We start from the raw sequence: 14,770 nt of genomic DNA on the forward strand, positions 1-14,770 counted from the left end.
CTTGATGGGGTGGTGGTGGGGGCTGCAGCAGAGCACATGACCCCTTGCTCAAGCCAATGACCTTGGGCTCAAGCTGGTAAGCTTTGCTCAAACCAGATGAGCCCGCACTCAAGCTGGCGACCTCGGGACTTTGAACCTGGGTCCTCCGCATCCCAGTCCAATCCTCTATCCACTGCGCCACCGCCTGGTCAGGAGGTCTATTGGTTCTTAAAGAAGTATGCTCTATCACTGAATGAGAAGTTTTTTAAATCTACTATGAGTATAAATTTGTCTATTTTCCCTTTATCTTTGTTTTACATAATTGGCATTTAAGTGCATACAAATTTGGAACCTTCTGGTAAATTAAACTTATTGATATAAAGTGCTTTTCATTTCTAGTAATGCTTTTTGCCTTCAAGTCTACTGTACGTTAGTATGTAATTTTCATTTGGTTCATGTTTTCACAATACATGTTCTCCCATTCTTTCATTTTCAATCTTTTTGTACCTTTATGTTTTAGGTAATTCAGTGGTTTATATTAGTTATAAATAACTATTAAAATTCATAAGGAATTGATCTTGGTAAGAAGGGGTCCAATATTGTTTTACATTCATTTGTCTCAACATTATTATATAATGCATATTCTTTCAGCTGATCTAAGAAGACAGCTGTAATATATTGAATACAAAACTTCAATACTGATTTGCATCCTTACTGGACCTTCTATTCTGTTTCATCAATTTGTCTAATCACATAGCATTACCCCCACCATTTTAATTATTGTAGCCTCATAACACAATACACTTTTTTAATAATCTTTTTATTATTATTATTTTGGTGAGAGAGAGAGAGAAGAACATCAATCCGTTCCTGTGTGCAAATGGGAATCAAACCGTCAACCTCTGCACTTCGGGACAATGTTCCAACCAACCAGGTTATCCAGCCAGGGCATAATACAATACATTTTTATATCTGGTTGGGCTAGCTCTTATTTATTATTTTGCTTTTTCAGAATTGTTCTGTGCACTCTAGGTGCTTGTCAGCATCCACTCCCTGTATTCACTGGATGCCAGTAAAGACTCTCCCTTACCCCACACTCATCATTATCTAAAATGTTTGCATACATTGCAGAATGGCCCCTGCTTGAGAATCACTGACCTTGTAGCTTTTGTAATGCCTGGAACTTGAATTATCTGGCCTGAGAATGTAGAACTTTTTTCCTCCTCAGATGTAGAAAGTTTAACACTATAGGGATTGATGACTATTACTAAGGTGACCAATCATCCTCCTTTAGGGAGGACAGTCCTTCTTTTGTAAGTTCCATCCTCCCTTGAAAAGTGTCCTCCTACATGTCCTCCTTTTTGATATTGGAAGGCTAATCTGTAAATGTCCGTATTCGATCAATATAAAGTCGATCCATTGCGTGTGATGTGACGTATTTGTATTTGACATGACGATTCGTCAAGGATCAGTATCTAAATGAGTACTTTTTTCTTACAATTATTATTGAAAATTAATAGGCTTGTAAGCATAATTATAATACAAAATACTACAAATGGTTTTATTATGCATTTATCATATTAACTGTATTATTGTTGCAATGAATAAAATGTTTCTTTTATTTACAATATTGTTTTCTTCAATTTATTTTTGTTCTCCTTTTCATTGTACAAAAGTTGGTCACCTTGCTATTACAGAATTGTATCCATTGATGAATAATTAGTGCCCTAGCGCTTTCCTGTATTCTTCCCCATTTTCCAGTGGCCAGTCACATAAGGAAAATAATTCTTAATATTCTAGGGTTTATAGTCAGGACACTTTGAATGAGTCAGCTCTGGAGCAACTGCTGCTTTTGTTTGGATCGATGTGAAACGTGCCCATCTGGTTTGGGGGGCTCCTCATAATCCACAACAGCCAAAGGGAACAGGTGAGACAGGAAGTAAGAAGTTGTACTGGCTCTGAGAAGCCTCCGTTTTTCCATGTTGCCTGCTATGAGCAAAAAATTCTTTTCCTCCAGTTCCTTCCTTTTGTACTGTGGACAAAAAAGGGGCCACATAGTAAACCTGACAAGCTCAGAGGACTGTATGGTGTGGCCTTACAAAGTCAGAGATCTAAAAAAAACCCATAGGATGGTCTGAAATTAAAACTTTCTAACTAAAAGCAGTTCATGGCAGGTAGTCAAGTCCTAGGCTGGTATTTTTCCCTAACAAGGGTCAATCGTTACCTTAACTGGGTCTGTCTGTTGTCTTATTTTGCATCTATGATAATATACCTGATAACATACCTTTGGAATACCAAAGTAATTTCCTTTTTTCCAGACTCCTCAAAGCACAACCACAGCACCAGAAGAGACTACAAACCCCCTCATTATTATTATTGATAGGAGGAACTCATGAGTTAGAGTTTAAGCTTGAGTAATAGCGGTTTTAGTCCTAATCAATAGGCTTAATGCAGGGGTCCCCAAACTATAGCCCGCGGGCCACATGCAGCCCCCTGAGGCCATATATCTAGCCCCAGCCGCTCTTCCGGAAGGGGCATCTCTTTCATTGGTGGTCAGTGACACAAAGTGTGGCATCGCTCACATTCAGTACTTCTTCCGGTGATGCAGGATGCTCGCATCATGGCTCCAGAAGTGCGTCATATCACTTGTTACGGCTAGCAGTGACAAATATGGAACCGGACATTGACCATCTTATTAGCCAAAAGCAGGCCCATAGTTCCCATTGAAATACTGGTCAGTTTGTTGATTTAAATTTACTTGTTCTTTATTTTAAATATTGTATTTGTTCCCGTTTTGTTTTTTTACTTTAAAATAAGATATGTACAGTGTGCATAGGGATTTGTTCATAGTTCTTTTTATAGTCTGGCCCTCCAAAGGTCTGAGGGACAGTGAACTGGCCCCCTGTGTAAAAAGTTTGGGGACCCCTGGCTTAATGGTTATTGCAAGTAAAAGCTTTGTTTCAGGAACTGGGGTACCTGACCTGGCCTACAGGACTTAATGAGATCTAGAAGCAATCTCCCATTGTGCCCAGGGGTCTACAAGTAATCCACTTTTGTGCCCCAGGGGTTTGCAAGCAAAGCCTTTGTGCTCCAATTAACTATATGTCTACGATCTAACTTTCTCTTGAAATTCTAAAATACTTACTTACCCTTTTCTTTCCCTTATAAAAATATTGGCTTTGGATAGGATATTAAGATGGCTTAGGGTACATGACTCCTGTATTCTTGTATCACTAGCCATCTGGATAAAGCACCCATAAAAATTCAATCCCTGTCTACTTATTCGGCTGAGTGGTGACAGTCAGCACAAACACCAATATTTCTGATTTCAGTTTGGAGATTCCTTATGTTGACAGTAAAAGTGACTGAATTAGGTGAAACAAAAGAGGAAGAGACAAGGAAATCCAGTCTAAAGTTGAATAGCTGTTTCCCATGCTCTGGGTGGGATATCTCCTAAGTAGATATGGGCTATATTTCCTGTTCACATATCAGAATCCATGGTACTGATAGGGGAACCCAAAAGTTAGAAATTTGGTTTCAATAATAATAACTTTTAGTTGTAATCAATAGGAGTTTATGTAAGGGGTTAAATTATAATAAATTATAATAATTTATTATAAGGGCGCAGTCACAGACTCTCCTGCAAGGGGTTAAGGCACAGTAGATAACTAGAAGCTTAGTTCAGAAACCTTAATCTTAATTTTGCTGCCTTAGAAATACAGGGAGTTCTCTTGCAGAAGGCTCTGAGAGGCACCAGACCATCCTGGAGCAACGCCAAGGACGCCAAATGGACCTGTGCCTGTGTCGGAAGGACATTCCGGGAGGCACTCCAGAGACCCGTCTGCCACCTCCCCCTTGTCTACATGACTAACTTTGCAGACTGCCCCTTGCACCATTACTACCGGCCCCTGAACCCTATAAAAACAGTCAGCATCAGGACAGTGTTGAGGCAGTTCTGTTGGACATGAGTCCCCCACCTTTTTGGGTCTCTACCAATCTGAATGAAAGATACTTTTTATAACACTCGGACCCTGGTTCCATATCTCAGTGGCAATGGGCAAACTGAAACCCGGCTTGTTCTAGTAACAGTGTGGGGTATGTGATTAAAGGGTAGACCTCCCTTTTCTTAAGTGTGTGGTCTCTGGGTACTTCCATTTTAGGATTACTGGGGGAGAGTGGAGCTGGTCCTATTTTCTTTTAACTTTTTCAGAAGTTTGGCTGTTCTGAAGTCATTTATCATATTCTGTTTCTTAACCTAGACTGTTTTATGGACAGAAAAACCTATTTCATTTTTTTTAAGACTTGATTTATTCATTTGAGAGAGAGCGAGAAAGAGAAGGGAGAGAGGAACAACAAGAAGCATCAACTCCCATATGTGCCTTAAACAGGCAAGCCCAGGGTTTCAAACCAGCGACCTCAGTGTTCCAGGTCAACACTTTATCCACTGCACCACCACAGGTCAGGCAAAAACTATCTCATTTCTAAGTAGGGTATTGTGAACAGAAAACATATCATTTTTGAAATGGATATTGTGGTATGGCTATTGGTATTGTCATTTTTTTGGAGTTTAGCAGTTCTACTAGGTGTGCAGTGCTCTTATCATTGTTTTAATTTGTAATTTCCTAACGACATATGATGTTGACCTCATTTTTGTAAACTTATTTACTATCTCTTGTTGATATAAGAAACATCCACACCTGTAGTGAATTTTTATGAGTTTATTTGAGCCAAACAGAGCTTGGGATCAATCTCTCAAATGCTCCAGAAAATGTCAATGTCAAAATTTCTTTTATGCCATTGGAATTAAGGAAGAAACATAAGGACGATCACATGAGGGTGAGAGAAAGCAAGGCCAGGACTGGATTATAGACGAGTTATGAGTCTTGTTCTCATAGTTTAGAAAGAGGGGACTGCCAGGATGCATTTCAAAGGGATGTGACTGTAGATGCATAGAAACAATATACAGAACTTGTTTAAAGCAAAGATAAGCCTTTTACTAAAGAAGTTATATGCCTGGCATGTGACTACCTACCATGACCTGCTCAATTAGGGATTTATGATCAGATCACCAAGAGGTTATTTTCCATAAAACCCCATATTTTGTCCACACTGTATATCTTCCTTGGCCAGGTGTCTGTTCAGATCTTTACCCATTTTTAGTGGGGTTGTTTGATTTAGGTATGTTGTGTATTTTGGGCAGAAATTTTTTTATCAGATATGTGTTTTGGAAAGATTTTTCTCCCAGGTTGTAGATTGTCTTGTTATTCTCTGAACAAATTCTTTAAGTTTATAAAATCTCCATTATTAATTTAATTTATTTCTTCATTAAATTTTATGTCCACAACTAAAAACAGAGAGGATAAATTTTCATCTGTAAAGATTGGTAAAGATCAAAAAGTTGAAAAATACTCTCTTGGTAAGATTATAAGGAAATAGGCAGTCTACTCCACTACTGGTGAGAATGCAAATGTTTAACTTCTTTGGGGGAATTTGGCGATATCTATCAAATGTAAAATGCACATAATTTTCAACTCAGAACTCTACTTCAAGGAATTTATCCTATTAACAAATTTGCACATGAGTTCAAACACATACATTTATATAATGAGTTTACTTCATCATTACTCATAATAGCAAAGGACTCAAGGCTATTTAAATCACCTTTATTAGGTAAATTGTGAAAGACAGAAGAGAGCGGGTAGTCATAAAATTAAGTCCCTGTTCTAATTACATCTGAGGTAGGCAGTACACCTATTCTTCCCAGTTACAAAGAAAATGAATTCTTTTTTTTAAATCACTCAAATTAACTGCTTAGTTGGGTTTCAATTTCTTACAAAAGTAGAGTTCTGACCAGTAGAAAGTGATATAAAGAAAACATATTTTCCTCATAAACAAGAAGATAATACAGTAATTAAAGGCATAAGTTTTAGAGTCAGCAAACTTAGGTTTAATTCAGCAATTTACCAGTTGTGTAATCTTAAATCATTTAATCTCTAAGCATCATACATAAACTGGAAATAACATCACCTACCTTGGAGTCCTCGTAAGAATCAAATGAGATCACTCATGCAATGTACTGCCAAAGAACATTCAATGAATGAGACCTGTTAACATTACTCCATTTACTGAACATTTATCTACCAGGTTCTGTAAGTGGTTTACATTCTCTTTTACTAAGTTCTTTAATTTGGGGCCCAGAATGCATAAAAGGGCACAAGTCCTGATGAACATAGATGCTAAAATTCTCAACAAAATATTAGCAAGCTGGATCCAGCAATACATTAGAAAGATCATATACCATGACCAACTGAAATTTATTCCAAAGATGGAAAGTTGGTAAAATATTTGCAAATCAATAAACACAATACATCACATAAACAAAATGGATGATAAAAGTCACATGATCATATCAATAGATGCAGAAAAGGCATTTGATAAAATCAGGCACCCATTATGATAAAAAAAAAAAAACTCTCAGCAAAGTGGGAATATAAGGAACATACCTCAATAAAATAACAGCCATATATAGCAGAATCACAGCCAACATCATATTCAATGGGCAAAACTAAAAGTATTTCCCTTAAGATCGAGAACCAGACAGAGATGTCTGCTTTCACCACTCTTATTCAACACAGTACTAGAAGTTCTAGTCAGAGCAATCAGACAAGAAAAAGAAATTAAAGGCACCTATATTGGAAAGGAGGAAGTAAAACTGTTACTGCTTGCAGATGACATGATATTGTACATAGAAAACCCTAAAGTCTCCACCAAAATACTACTAGATTTAATACATGAATTCAGCAAAGTAACAGGATACAAAATCAATATTCAGAAGTTGGTGGCATTCTTATACACCAATAATGAACTATCTCTATCTAATTAAGTGAGATTAAGAAAACAATCTCATTTACTACTGCAACAACAACAAAAAAATAAGGTACCTAGCAATAAATTTAACCAAGGAGGTAAAAGACTTATACTTGGATAATTATAGGATACCAAAGAAATTGAAGAAGATACAAATAAGTGGAAGCATATACCATGTTTATGGATTGGAAGAATTAACATCATTAAAATGTCCACACTACCCAAAGTAATCTATAGATTCAACACAATGCTTATTAAAATGCATATTTTGGCCCTGGCCGGTTGGCTCAGCGGTAGAGCGTCGGCCTGGCGTGCAGGAGTCCCGGGTTCGATTCCCGGCCAGGGAACACAGGAGAAGCGCCCATCTGCTTCTCCACCCCTCCCCCTCTCCTTCCTCTCTGTCTCTCTCTTCCCCTCCCACAGCCAAGGCTCCACTGGAGCAAAGATGGCCCGGGAGCTGGGGATGGCTCTGGGGCCTCTGCCTCAGGCGCTAGAATGGCTCTGGATGCAACAGAGCGACGCCCCAGAGGGGCAGAGCATCGCCCCCTGGTGGGCATGCTGGGTGGATCCCAGTCGGGCGCATGCGGGAGTCTGTCTGACTGCCTCCCCGTTTCCAGCTTCGGAAAAATGAAAAAAATTGCATATTTTGCCTGACCTGTGGTGGTGCAGTGGATAAAACATCAACCTAGAATGCTGAGGTCACTGGTTCAAAACCCTGGACTTGCCTGGTCAAGGCACATATGGGAGTTGATACTTCCTGCTCTCCCTCCCCTCCTCTCTCTCTAACCTTCCCCCCTCCTCTCTCTAAAATGAATAAATAAAATCTTAAAATGCAGAATGGAGCCCTGGCCGGTTGGCTCAGCGGTAGAGCGTCGGCCTAGCGTGCGGAGGACCTGGGTTCGATTCCCGGCCAGGGCACACAGGAGAAGCGCCCATTTGCTTCTCCACCCCTCCGCCGCGCTTTCCTCTCTGTCTCTCTCTTCCCCTCCCGCAGCCAAGGCTCCATTGGAGCAAAGATGGCCCGGGCGCTGGGGATGGCTCTGTGGCCTCTGCCCCAGGCGCTAGAGTGGCTCTGGTCGCAACATGGCGACGCCCAGGATGGGCAGAGCATCGCCCCCTGGTGGGCAGAGCGTCGCCCCTGGTGGGCGTGCCGGGTGGATCCCGGTCGGGCGCATGCGGGAGTGTCAGACTGTCTCTCCCTGTTTCCAGCTTCAGAAAAATGAAAAAATAAAAATAAAAATAAAAAATGCAGAATGGATTGGAATATCAAGCTATCATTTAAAATAAATAAATAAAATAAAATGCATGTTTCACAGAACTACAACAAATATTCCAAAAGTATATTTGGAACCAAAAAAGATCCCGAATAGCCTCAGCTATCTCGAGAAAGAGCAAAATTGGAGGCCGTACAATACCCAATATCAAACTACTACCATATTTCCCCATGTATAAGACGTTCCCATGTATAAATAAGATGCACCTTAATTTTGGGGCCTGAAATTTGAAAAAAAATTTATTACATACAGTTATTGAACTCAAGTTTTACTCATCATAAAATTCATACAACTCCTCAGCAAATGCAAAAAAGCAGGAATGCACGTTTAAAAATCTACAACCACTGTATAAGATGCACCTGGTTTTCAGGCCCCAAATTTTTTGGAAAAAGGTGCATCTTATACATGGGTATAAATATGGTATATGACAAGGCCATAGTAGTCAAAAAGCCTGGTACTGGCTGGCATAAGAACAGGCATACAGATCAACTGAACTGAACAGAGAACCCAGAAATAAACCCATGGCTTTATGGTTAATTAATATTTGACAAAGGAGGCAGAGCACACAATGGAATAAAGACAGTCTCTTCAATAAACAGTGTTGGGAAATTTGACAGGTAAATGCAAAAAAATGAAACTAGACCACTGACTTACACCATACACAAGAATAAACTCAAAATGGATAAAATATGTAAATATAAGTTGGTGAAACCATAAAAATCCTAGAAGAAAGCATAGGCAGTAAAATTGCAGACATCTCTCAGGCAATACTTTTGCTGATATATCTCTTTGGGGAAGGGAAACAAAGGAAAAATTAAACAATTGAGACTACATCAAACTAAAAAGCTTTTGGACAGCAAAAGAAACCATCCATAAAATGAAAAGGGAACCCACTAAATGAGAGAACATATTTTCCAATGATATATCTGATGATGGGTAAATTTCCCAAAATATAAAGAATTTATACAACTCAACACCAGGAAGATAAACAGTCCATTAAAAAATGGGCAAAGACCTGAACAGACACTTCTCCAAAAAGGACATACAGATGGCCAACGGACATATGAAGGAATGCTCAATGTCACTAATCATCAGAGAAATGCAAATTAAAACTACAATGAGATATCACCCACATGCCAGAATGGCTTTCATCAATAAATCAACAAATAAGAGCTGACAAGAATGTGGAGAGCCTGACCAGGCAGTGGCGCAGTGGATAGAGCGTCGGACTGAGATGTAGAGGACCCAGGTTCGAGACCCCAAGGTCGCCAGCTTGAGCACGGGCTCATCTGGTTTGAGCAAAGCTCACAAGCTTGGACCCAAGGTCACTGGCTCGAGCAAGGGATTACTTAGTCTGCTGTAGCCCCACAGTCAAGGCACATATGAGAAAGCAATCAATGAACAACTAAGGTGTCACAATGAAAAACTGATGATTGATGCTTCTCATCTCTCCGTTCCTGTCTGTCCTGTCTGTCTGTCCCTGTCTATCCCTCTCTCTGACTCTCTCTCTGTCTCTGTTTTAAAAAAAAAAATGTGGAGAAAAGGGAACCGCACTGTTGGTGTGGGAATGCAGCCACTGTGGAAAACAGTACAGAACTTCCTCAAAAAATTAAAAATGGAACTGCCTTTTGACCCAATGACCCCACTTCTGAGAATATATCCTAAGAATACCAAAACACTAAGTCAAAAGAATGTATGCACTCCCATGTTCACTACACCGTTATGTACAATAGCCAAGATCTGGAAGCAGCTCAAGTGCCCATCAGTAGATGAGTACATAAAAAAACTGTGATACATTTACACAATGGAATACTATGACACGGCTGTTAAAAAGAAAGAAATCTTAATTTTTGTGACAGCATGAATGGACCTATAGGGTATTATGCTGAGTGAAATAAGTCAGAGAAAGGTACCACATGATTTCACTCATATGTGGAAGCTAATGAACAAAATAAACTGACGAACAAAAGAGAAAAAGACTCAGATACAGAGAACAGACTGACAGCTGTCAGAGGGGTGGGGTGATTGGAAGACTGATGACAGGTGAAAGGATTAAGCCAAAAAAACACCACATATATATAGACACAGACAACAAGGTGGTGATAGCCAGAGGGAAAAGGAGTGGGGCAGTAGGTAGAGGTGGGCAGAAGTGCAGGGAAGGGGAACCGGGGATGAAAAGAGACTCTGCACCTGACCAGATGGTGGCGCAGTGGATACAGCATTGGACTGGGACAGAAGACCCAGGTTCAAAACCCCAAGGTCGCCAGTTTGACCATGGGCTCATCTAGTTTGAGCACGGTTCACCAGCTTGAGCCCAAGGTCACTGGCTCAAGCAAAGTGTTACTCCATCTGCTGTAGCCCCTGGTCAAGGCACATATGAGAAAGCAATCAATGAGTAACTAAGGAGCCGCGATGAAGAATTGATGCTTCTCATCTCTCTCCCTTCCTGTCTGTCTGTTCCTATCTGTCCCTCTCTCTGTCTCTGTCACAAAAAATAAGTAAATAATAAATAAATAAAAAGAAAAGAGATTTTGCTTGGGGCAATGGGTACAGATGGTGTTTTACTGAGTTGCACACTTGAAATCTGTATCCCAATAAATTCAATTTAAAAAAATAAATTATAAATAAAATCATACAGGTCTGGAAAAAAAAGTCTGCTAGCATGTACAATAAACTCATAACAATGGTAATCTCAGGAGGTGAAGAGTTTGGTCTGGAGATGAGGAATAGGGAAGACCCTATTTACACTCTATATCGTTTGAACCCATTTTGGGTAACTTTATTATTGTAATACCTTATGAAGACTTACAAAGAGCAAATTCTCCAGCAGAATCAGCATCAGTTCATTTTACTAAGGGATAACTTAAATCTGAGTTAAGTGTTTGAGATGAATAAACTACATGAAGCACTTTAAACAACAAACACAGTGGAGTTAAAGATAAAAATCTACCTGGACTATATCCAACACCATGCCAGCAGAAACTGTTCCAAAACCAGCTAGCAAAAATGGCACAAGTATCTGCAATGCCATGACCCCGCTGGACTCCTTCGGTAATTTTTGGTTTGCTTCCATGAGGACATCTTCATCACCATCACTGGAGACATCTTCAGCTGGTAACATAGCAGTCGTTTCTGAAGTCTCCCCTCCATCACAGTAATTGTAGTTGGCATAGTCATCGTACCTTTGGCCACAGCTTGATTGTGCGTGCCCATTACTGCCATGGAAAGACTGCTCTGAGAAGTTGTGATACTCCATGTGCTGCTCAGATCTAGTGCTAAATGTCTGTGCTGCAGGTGATAACCCATCTTGCCAAATGCCATTTGCTTTCTTGTGCCTGTCTTCCTGGTTTTTCTGGTAAATTACTGGAACCATATTCAACAGTAAGTTTAAAAACTTATCAGATTGAACTGTACTTAAAGTTAAAGTCCAGTCTACAAAACCTCCTCCACTACTTGGACCATCACTTGTTTTATTAGTAACAGATCTTCCTTTACTATTAGTCATATTGTCATCGCAGAAGACCCTGTCCTCCTTAGACCTCAAGCTTCATGAACCATAGCAGGTGAATCAGAATCACATGACATAGGTTTAAATTAAGATGTTGAATTCATTTTGTAGAAAATGTTTCCACTAATAAAAGATGTTTAGGGTGCCACACAGAGATTGGATCTGGAAAAGAAAAAAAATAAAGTTATTTTTAAAAATCAGATGAACTATCTTGATACTTAAGATTTTCAAGTTAAAAATATAGAACACATGCCTGACCTATGGTGACGCAGTGGATAAAAGGGTCGACCTGAAACGCTGAGGTCCCCAGTTTGAAACCCTGGGGCTTGCCTAGTTAAGGCACACACAGTAAGCAACTACAAGTTGATGTTTCCTGCTCCTCCCCTTTTCCTTTCTCTCTCTCCTCTCTCTAAAACGAATAAAATCTTACAATGAAAAATGTTATAAAACTCGTATGTTCTTAAACCAACCCTAAGGTACTGACATACTTCATGGGCTTAATATAAAACTGCTTTGTGCCATACTACTGCTTTATATGCAGACATATCGTACAGAGCTATTTTCTTTTTCTTTTTTTTTTTTTTTACAGAGACAGAGAGAGAGTCAGAGAGAGGGATAGACAGGGACTGACAGACAGGAACAGAGAGATGAGAAGCATCAATCATTAGTTTTTCGTTGCGCATTGTGACACCTTAGTTGCTCATTGATTGCTCTCTCATATATGCCTTGACCGTGGGCCTTCAGCAGATCAAGTAACTCCTTGCTCAAGCCAGCGATCTTGGGTCCAAGCTGATGAGCTTTGGCTCAAACCAGATGAGCCCGCGCTCAAGCTGACAACCTTGGAGTGTCGAACCTGGGTCCTCGGCATCCCAGTCCGACACTCTATCCACTGCGCCTCGCCTGGTCAGGCCGTAAAGAGCTATTTTCTGTGCTCAATATTGGTTATATTTTTCTTACCTTTGCATATTTTATATAATTAGTGCCTATGAAAACCCTTCAACTGTCTCTTAAGTTCTACAATGGACAAATTTATTAAATAAAGTGATAGCTTCCATTACTATAGAGAGGTCTCAGAATCAAACTGCTACAATCTTTTCCATATCTCAGTACACAGTAAAAGGTAAGACATATGATATTATATTTTAAGCACATTAAATAATAAGCTGTTACCTATTTATATCTTAATGTAAATTTTGTTATTAAATTGTGGAGACAGTGATAATGTCTGCCATAAAAATACTTGTTAAATATCTTGAATACTGTACTGGGCATTTATTTCACATATAAAATTAGACTGGAGCAATATTTGTAGTTCTAACATACAAAAAATTCATTAAATTGATTTAGGAGTATAATCCCTCTATTATCTAGGAAAAGGGATTACAAATATTCTCTTAATCCTCTATTTTGCAAACCAACCAAAAGAAAGCTTGTAATGCACTTATCCCTTAATACCCTTCTCCCAGTCTGCTCTGACCCACAATTACAGAGCAGGCCTCTGACTGGACAGCCGTGGCCAGATTCTCTGTACAGACTTTAACTCAGAGACACAGACACATACCAGTACATACTATAGCTGGTTCGAGAGTGATGGGCACTGAAGCTGCAAGGCCATGCCCCACCTGCCCTGGTAGAAAGCCTATTTGAATGGCTGCTGCCATCACTGCAAATGCTTTCAAAGCTATCTATCACAATGGATCTAAAGGCCTCATGTGTTTCTCTGGAAACTGGCACTGATTTGACCCAACATAGATGGTCCCACTGCCTAAATGGACTGCCTACCTACCAAGCTAGACTGAGAATTGTTGCTGCTAACACTGCTGCTTTTAATAAAAATTATTATATTCTTCAATATTTTTTTCAATGTCTTAAACTATCCATCTCTTCTCCTTGGATAGGAAGATCAATAGCAAAGAATGGCAAAGAAAAGAGGAAAAGGGGCCGTGTAGGGGACAGGTGAGCACTGAGGCATGGCTTATGTAAGTCATCCTTCACTCGTTGTCCTTTTCCTCCTGTGATTATGTATATTCTTACTGGGGAACATTCTTAAAGTATAGATTCGAGGACCCCTCCCTCCACCTACTGCCTCAGCATAGCTATGTTTGAGGCCTTAAATCCTTTATTTTGAGCTTCCCAAGTGATTTCAGTGCAGACTTCCTATGGACTTGCACTGAGAATCCAATGAGTAGACTAAGAGACTAAGTACCAGTTGCCAATTTTGGCCGTCCACAGATTGATGGGTATACAAAGTCAGTGTTTAAAGAAAATCAGATGGATGGAAACAATGTCCAGGGTGAAGCAGAGGAGAAACTAAGCAGTCCCAGAAAGAGAAATAAATAAGCCAGAAGAGCCTCCTGAGAACCTTGCATGTAATGAGAGGTTCAACTATGTCTGGAACTTATGAAATTCCTGGCAGCCTGAAATGAGTCAGATTGGGTGAGTTTCTCTTCCTGCAACCCACTCACCTCTTTTTAAATTGTGAGCATCTCACTGTCTCAAAGATGTCTTTAATCAAACAAAATAGAAAACAAAGAGATTGAGCTTGCAGACAAGTCTATTACACGGAAAGGCAAGTGGTGGATATGGGCCGTTTCTTCTTCTTGAAGAATTATCAGGTTGATCAAAAATGAAATGCAGAGAAATGTAGATAAACCAGAAAGATGGATGACAGTATCTGTATCACCATTCAGTCACACTAAAATTCAGAAAGCTCAAAATGTATTCTTGGGAAACCTGACCAACCGAAAAATAGAGGGTAAGGAAGAAAAGAAAGAGAGGGATTTCCCAAGACAAGTCATCTCTCTTAGAATATATGCAGAACATAGCTAAGCACAGAGTCTACACTGAGTTGGCCAGTCAGATCTAGATGCACAGGCATGTCCAGTTCATAATTTTGTTGTGGTTGTATTCCTACTTCAGTATGAGCTATTGAGGTTAGATGGAGAAACACTTCACCAGGTCCACTGTGTGCAGAGACCAATACAGAGCCTTTGTGTAAATTTAAAAACAGAGTGACTCCTGGAAAAAGGAAGCTCATGAGTAGTGCCTCGCATCCCAGTCCAATGCTCTATCCATTTCCATTGCACCATCACCTGGTTATGCAGGAACCACTGACTTAAAAGAAAATAAAACTAGTATTACA

General features: G+C 39.7%; 1 protein-coding gene across 4 annotated transcripts in view; it reads right to left on the bottom strand.

Moving 5' to 3' along the window:
* The window catches only part of SLC41A2 (solute carrier family 41 member 2), a 116,954-nt gene that overhangs the window by 80,483 nt on the left and 21,701 nt on the right, over positions 1-14,770 (bottom strand). For all 4 annotated transcript variants that reach the window (XM_066263341.1, XM_066263361.1, XM_066263370.1 and 1 more), the window contains exon 2: positions 11,071-11,790. In XM_066263341.1, the coding sequence (XP_066119438.1) occupies positions 11,071-11,625 (555 nt within the window). In that variant the 5' untranslated portion in view covers positions 11,626-11,790. The remainder of the gene's footprint in view (positions 1-11,070; positions 11,791-14,770) is intronic.

The sequence above is a fragment of the Saccopteryx bilineata genome, chromosome 1 (genome assembly GCF_036850765.1).
Source record: "Saccopteryx bilineata isolate mSacBil1 chromosome 1, mSacBil1_pri_phased_curated, whole genome shotgun sequence".
Taxonomy (NCBI): domain Eukaryota; kingdom Metazoa; phylum Chordata; class Mammalia; order Chiroptera; family Emballonuridae; genus Saccopteryx; species Saccopteryx bilineata.